The following is a 6,903-nucleotide window of genomic DNA, read 5'->3' on the forward strand; positions in this document are numbered from 1 at the left end:
GCGGAATTCGGCGTTCTGGGGGCGCGACTGGGCCGTTTTTTCGGCGCCGGCGCAAATAAATCATCTGTGGAGGCCTTCCTAGGGGCGCCGCTGAGATGCTCTTAGTGATTCGGGGATGGAGAGGGCTCGTAGTAGGGAAGAGGGATCCATACCCAGAGCTGCAGTAACTTGGGCTTCATTGATGGGCCGTTCCAGCATCAGGTTGCTCTGGGCCTCCATCCCTTCTGGAACGCAAGTCTGTCTGTGTGGGGGGGCGGAAGAAGGGTGCAGATATTTGTGTTAAGCCCAAGTAGGCGGCCCAAAAGTACAGCTGACGGCACAACATTTTTTTTTCCTCCTCAACAAGACTTTCAGGCAATAGTTTCTGGGAACCAGCATGCACACTACAGCCATACCCATAATGCAGCACACTGAAAGTAGCTCAAAATTTATTCTTGGGAATTACATCTGAATTATTCTATTGGCCAACAGCTGCTGCTGTATATATGAAACCCAATGTACTAACCAGCAAATTGTTCTTCTACTTACTGCACACTCCCCTGACTGACTGACTGACTGCAAAGGGGGGTTGGGTGCCCATTCCCACCCCTCCCCATTCTATTGCACATACACAAATGGTACACTGATAGTACACTATTACACAAACACATGATACAAATATCCCTCCTGCAAAAAACACGGCTGCGCGACTACCTGATCCAGGCCCCGAGGCCTGACCCGAAACAGCCATCAAGTAGCACGACGCCCGCCCGCCTGCCTGCCTGTCTACCCTACGCGCCGTGGTTCCGGGCTTCAGCGGAACGAGAACGCGATCTCCTCGAGTGTTCTTCCCTTGGTCTCCGGCACGCACAGGCACACGAAGAGGAGGGTGCCCATGGACACCGCCGCGTATATAGCAAAGGTTCCTGCTCGAAACCAGATGGGTGGTACGTGGTAAGACACGGCGTCGTAAAAGAGGTACTAAGAAGGAAGAGGGACAGAGAGGGAGGAATAGACCGACCTCCGTTGCTCCAGTTTAGCATCAAGCTCGCGGTCATCGTGATGAGCCACGACGTCATCCAGTTTGCGAGGGTGGCGGTGCTTCCGGCAAGACTCTTGATGTTAACAGGAAGAATCTGAAGGGACACAAGGTGGACGACACGTTATTATATTTCCAGATATGTTCAGTGTGAAAGTTTTCTCTAGGTAAGTCGTCACTGTCACTTGCAACTACAGATATAAGAAACACAAAGCAACCACCGCAGTTTTTGGTGATAGTACAGCTAACGCTAAAGACAGTAGTTGCAGTTTTTAGTGATAGGTACAGCTACGGTCAGTGTAATCTTGGCTACATTACAAAAAATGCAGTTTCCTGTATGTCTCGAAGCAGCAGCTGGTCGACAAAACCACAAGAGCGACTGCAACTGCAGCGTTTCGCTCCATTTCATAGGCAAAAAGGTGTGTTCGGAGGACGGTTCTTTGATAAAAAAAAGGCTATGGAGGATATTCACAGACAGGAACAGAAGTGGCAAATGATAGTGGCAACAACTACAGAGATAAAATCAGATAGATGCAAGTGTAATTATTGAACTTGAGGCTCTCTAGATATTTGCAGCGAGGAGGAGCGGACTATACCTCAGACATTATGATCCATGGGATGGCTCCCATGCCAAGGGAAAATGCAAGCACAAATGCCTGCAGTAGCAAAAAGCAAGGCATTAAACCTGCTCACTCTGACCAATAAAGCAGATACGTATATAGACAGAACTGAAACTAACCACAAGTCCAGCCAGTGAAAGCATACTCATCACAGAGTGTAAATGAGAAGCTTCCTCTATGTTGTCCTGTTTCAGAATTGACACTAAAACATATCAGAGGGAAACTCAGGTAGTACTGATTGACCTGATTACAAATTGTACAACAAACCATTACATATGCCATTAACATTTTAAGTGGAGTTACCTTCACAAAAAATGACACAGAAACAACGAGAAGACTGACTGTCATCCCTACAGCAGAGATCTGGAAAGTAAAGAAATTAATCAACGCAAATAATATTTTCTTCAAACAAACAAAAAAACGTGTCTTGTGATGTAACTAACAATGAGAAGTAGCCGTCGACCAGCTTTGTCAGTCAACCAGGTTGTGATTCCAGTAGCAACCACCTAACAATGAAAAGATCCCAATAAGTATGCAAATACCAAACCCACAATCCCACAAAGTTCATAGGCGCAATGTAGATGTAACGATAAGATGAATATACCTGAACAGCCCCCAAACCACATGTTGCTAGATTACTATTTTTAAGACCTGTTTAGGAAAAGAACTTTGTAAGAGATCAGACATGAAAAACAAGCTATTGCTATTGCTGACGTATTAAGGCTCAGTACTGCAATATGAGCTTCCTGCGAGTACAATTCACATACAAACAGGGCAGCAATACACTTTTCAAGTGTGCCGAATATACTAATCAAACTGCTATGGATGTGCAGCATGCTTACTAACATTTGAATTTGCCAATTATTCAATTGCACGTTCACACGTATGCTGTAGAGTTATCAAAAGTGTGAGGAAAACTATTACACACAAGCATGCTTAATAAGGAGAACCTAATCAAATCATGCACATACCAGCAGCTTTGAAGATACTTGCAGCATAGAAGAAAATGCCATTGACACCACTTAGTTGCTGAAGTATAAGGAGACCAATTCCTATCTAAACAGGTAAAAACCAGTAAGCAAATAGAGGAACATTGATGTGTTAAAGCAAAGTATTTAATGCAAATTACCAACCATAAGAGGAACACTATATCTCTTGTGTTTGATCTCTGCAAATCGTATGGTTGTCCTCCTCCTAGATGAGGCAACTGATCTCTGTGTTAGCAAAATGTAAAAAAAAAAGGTTTAAATTTCCTCATATATTACTTAAAAGAAAAATATTTTCAGGTGTGGCATAAAGCATAAAGTTGCCAGCAATTTGTACATTGCATATGACATGATTGCAACAAAATTGATCCCTGTTACTACATGTTACCTTTATTTCATTTACTTCTGCTGAGATATCAGTTTCAAATCCGCGCAGAACCTGCAGCGAAGATTCAAAATCCTCCATCTTTCCCATTTTTGCCTGATACAACAGTTATTCTCTTTAGCTGCTGTTGTTAATGTAACAAAAAACAATGCAACACTTCACTTCACTTACCAGCCACCTTGGTGATTCGGGGATGAAGAACAACCCAGGTATCAGGATTGAGCAAGGTAAAATGCCTTAGAAATGTGAAAGCAACAGAAAAGAGTTAGGACAATATTCTGTATCAATGAATCCATCAACTGAGAAAAGCTGGTTTAGACGAGCAGCACATCATTATCATAGTAAACAAACATACTAGTTTGCTGCATCTTACCAAGAACTGAGAGAATTCTCCAAGGAACAAACATGCCTAATGTGTAGGCAAGCAGTATACCGATTGTAACAGAGAGCTGCATAAGAAATTATGGACAAGGTTAAAACTTGCAAACGATGGTCAGAGCAGAAGACAGACCACACTAATCAAATGTTATTGTTTATACAAGTGCTGACCTGATTGACTGAACCAAGAGCTCCTCTCATGTTCTGTGGAGCAATTTCTGCTATATAAACTGGCACCTGATACCATGAAACGAAATTTTCAGACAGAGAGTAATATCAGGCATGAAAATATCCAAGTGTATTCAGCTAGAGTGCCCCTAAAAGATATGATATTGTTGAACAGTGAACACCCAATCCGATAAACTTCAGAACAATCGATATACATGAGTTGAAATGATATCTAGATATGCTACTTTTATGCAAAGTAACGCTGAAGTTCAATAGCATTCATGAAAATCCCCACTCTGATCATAAAGAATGTTGGATTACGATTAGGCCAGGGGAAGCTACCATATCATAGCCATACCAACAGGCAACAGCACATCTTTACACCCTTGATGTCCCAGAATAGGAAAATTAACTTTTGTTTACACTTGGTATTTGGTTAAGCTCAAATACAGTCTACTCTCCCATGTGTTGGGACTTGGGAGCTGGCACTGCATTTTTTATGAACTTAAGAACCAGTTGCCAAAGACAGCAAACGAATTGTCAATTCATGTTTGGACTCTGTAGTGAATTTGTTTACAAGGGTAGGAGCAGAGGGATACAGACCGTGTAGGATATGACACCGACCCCAAATCCTTCCAGCAATCGGCCCATGAACAAAAATGAGGAATCCTGCACAAAACAGTTCAGAAGTAAGTTAAACTGAGGGGGACTGGACATCCCTGAAAATAACAGGGGTGAATTAAGCAATCTTACATTTGCAAACGATATTGCAAGCCACCCAATGATGTTCGGGATTGCGGCGATCATCAGAGACTGCAGGAGCAACAAAGCAGAGAGCATCGTCAGTCAGTGAGTGCACGACTGAATCCAGTTCCACGACTGAATTCAGATCCGAGAATCCAATACTCCGTACATCTAACAGTACAATTGTCGGAGTATAGGAAGTTAGGAACAGACAGAGGTCAAAGGGAATTGAAACCTCACCCCTTTACGGCCGATGTACTCGGCGATCTGGCCACTGGCAATGGCGCCCACCATGGCCCCGACGTTGGACAGGGATCCGAATAAAGAGAACTGCGGGCAAAGAGACGGCATAAAGCAAAGGCCATGGAGGCAAAGAAGCATAGGACTACACAGGAGGGGAAGAACCTCGGAGAGGGTGAGGCCGAGGTCGGCCATGATGGCGTCCTGGGTGGGCGAGGAGTAGCCGCAGGTGAAGCCGAACTGGATGGGGCCGAGCGCGACGATGAGGGTGCAGAGCAGGGCGGAGATGGAGCTGTCGCGGAGGCCGTAGGCGGAGGAGCCGAGGCGGTCCATGGCGCCGCCGCCGCCGGCGGACATCCGGTACCAGCTGCCCGTGTGCAGGAAGGGCTTGCGCAGGTCGGACGCCGAGGAGGACCGGCCCCCGCTGCCGTCCTCCCCGCCGCTCTCGTCCCGGAAGCTCATCGCGCCGCCGCCGCCGATCGGATTGGCTGGCTGGCTGGCTTCCGTGCGTGGCACGATTCGCGGGCGTGATTGGGGGCGCGGGGGAGGAGGACAAAGGAGCGAGCTTTGTGGACGGAGGATGGACAGTGTCGCTGTGTTTTCTCCTCCGGTTTTCGTGTGCGCGTGAGATCTGACGATGGTGAGCTGGACACGAGAGAGAGAGAGAGACGTGCCTTTCCACCTGTTTTGGCCCTTTCCGGCTATTATTGTGATTCTATAATTCCAAAAAAATTCTGACCGTCGAACGCTCACGTGTGGGATCCCATGGGAGCATGCACAAATCAATGTGATACTACAAAAGTGCCTGATTTTGTTTTGATTTTCTATGTGCGGCCCATTTTTTACTACTACTAGTAAATATGTATGGGCAATTGCATGTTGATATTACGTACCTCGAATGGATGTATCTAGCGTTAAAATAGTGCTAGATACAGCGGCAAGTAATTCCAGACGGAGATAGTATTAAATTAATTACACAAAAATATTAGGTGATTATTATGTGCACATTAATTATGTGATTAACATTAATGTTGAATATTTGGTATTTTATTAATTGCAAGCTAAAAAATAGAGTAGTCTAGGTCATTGGATTGACTTGGTTTGCTGGTCAAGATCATTTGGATCTGCCGGTCTTATTAGGTACTCCCTCTGTTCCTAAATATAAGTTTTTTTAGAGATTTCACTATGGTCTACATACGGAGCAAATTGAGTGAATCTACACTCTAAAATATGTCTATATACATCCGTATGTGGTTTGTAGTGAAATATCTAAAAAGACTTACATTTAAGAACGGAGGGAGTAGGATATTATTTGCGCATTAATTATATGATTAACACTAGTATTGATAAAAATTTTCAAGTGATAAGTGTCACACGTGACACGAAGCAATCTGGATCTGAAGTTTTTTACAACTAAAGTTGTCATCCAATAAGAAAAAGAAAACCCCAAAAAACTGAGAATTTCCATCCGGAAAGAAAGTTGTCATGCTTGACAACTAAAGTTAACATCCTCACGTCACTAAACTTGGCATAGAAAACGTTCGAAGTTGCCATGTGTTCGTGTCACACGTGTGCCACTTATCAGGGTCCTCATTTTTTGAGCAGGACTAATGTTGATACTTGATAGTCTGTACTTAAAGGGGAGTTGGTTCTGTCATCTCCACCACCCGTCCGATTTTTTACCTCCCATGTTTCCCTTCCCCCTTTGGTTTCATGTTGGTTTTTGGTAGCCCAACTGATGCCACACAAAATAAAAAACCAACATAAATATACTAATTCGAAATAATCTAATGCAAATCGATGATGTCCCAAAACCACATCCTGCATTAACTCGATCAAATCAATATTACTAAAATCTCAACTAAATCAGCACGTTTCTTGCCCTCCGCTAACCATACTCCCATCAAATTAAATGTTACCAAAATCTAGAAGATGGGTGTAAGGTATATGCCAGACAAGATTGATGTTGAACCACTAAGTACGCACCCGTTGCAACGCACAGGTAATTAGGCAGAAGAATATTTATGCACACTAAACATGTTGAGCGCTCACCACTGGAACAATCTAGGTCATTGGATTGGCCTGGTTTGATGTGTCGGGATTACCTGAATTTGCCCCTTGGGTCTTTTATATTGATATAGATGAAAATACAAATGAACAAATAATCTAACCCGTGAGTAGATCGTTGGGTGACCATCCGATCTGGATAAATGAATCGAGAGAGGAGTATCAAGGGATGAAATGAGGAGAAAGTAGCGAAGGACATGAGTGGAGGGAGGAAAAAAGCAGACGTCTACACCTCCTTATTACTGTCCGGTGGCTCGTAGCTACACTTTGGCCACCCCTGCACCTTCTGCTCTGGCA

General features: G+C 44.0%; 1 protein-coding gene across 1 annotated transcript; it reads right to left on the reverse strand.

The window, feature by feature from the left end:
- Positions 1-398: 398 nt before the first annotated feature.
- Positions 399-5,156, reverse strand: LOC119349692 (sugar transporter ERD6-like 4). The gene is made up of 17 exons (XM_037617777.1): positions 4,705-5,156; positions 4,540-4,629; positions 4,309-4,368; positions 4,159-4,224; positions 3,559-3,624; positions 3,383-3,458; positions 3,181-3,245; positions 3,013-3,105; positions 2,772-2,852; positions 2,610-2,694; positions 2,243-2,289; positions 2,082-2,144; positions 1,942-2,001; positions 1,758-1,823; positions 1,615-1,674; positions 1,001-1,115; positions 399-905 (listed from the first exon to the last, which is right to left on the reverse strand). The coding sequence occupies exons 1-17, from the start codon at positions 4,999-5,001 to the stop codon at positions 793-795; spliced, it is 1,503 nt and encodes a 500-aa protein (XP_037473674.1). The 5' UTR covers positions 5,002-5,156; the 3' UTR covers positions 399-792.
- Between the last annotated feature and the right edge of the window lie 1,747 nt (positions 5,157-6,903).

This window comes from Triticum dicoccoides, chromosome 1B (genome assembly GCF_002162155.2).
Source record: "Triticum dicoccoides isolate Atlit2015 ecotype Zavitan chromosome 1B, WEW_v2.0, whole genome shotgun sequence".
Classification (NCBI taxonomy): domain Eukaryota; kingdom Viridiplantae; phylum Streptophyta; class Magnoliopsida; order Poales; family Poaceae; genus Triticum; species Triticum dicoccoides.

Bases quoted from the DNA above. Each gene is read 5' to 3' on its own strand.
- LOC119349692 (XM_037617777.1), bottom strand. From the start codon at position 5,001: ATGAGCTTCCGGGACGAGAGCGGCGGGGAGGACGGCAGCGGGGGCCGG. The intron at 4,225-4,308 runs GTAAGATTGCTT...TGTTTTGTGCAG, and splicing joins TTGCAATATCGTTTGCAAAT to GATTCCTCATTTTTGTTCAT. The intron at 2,002-2,081 runs GTTAGTTACATC...TTTACTTTCCAG, and splicing joins GTCGACGGCTACTTCTCATT to ATCTCTGCTGTAGGGATGAC.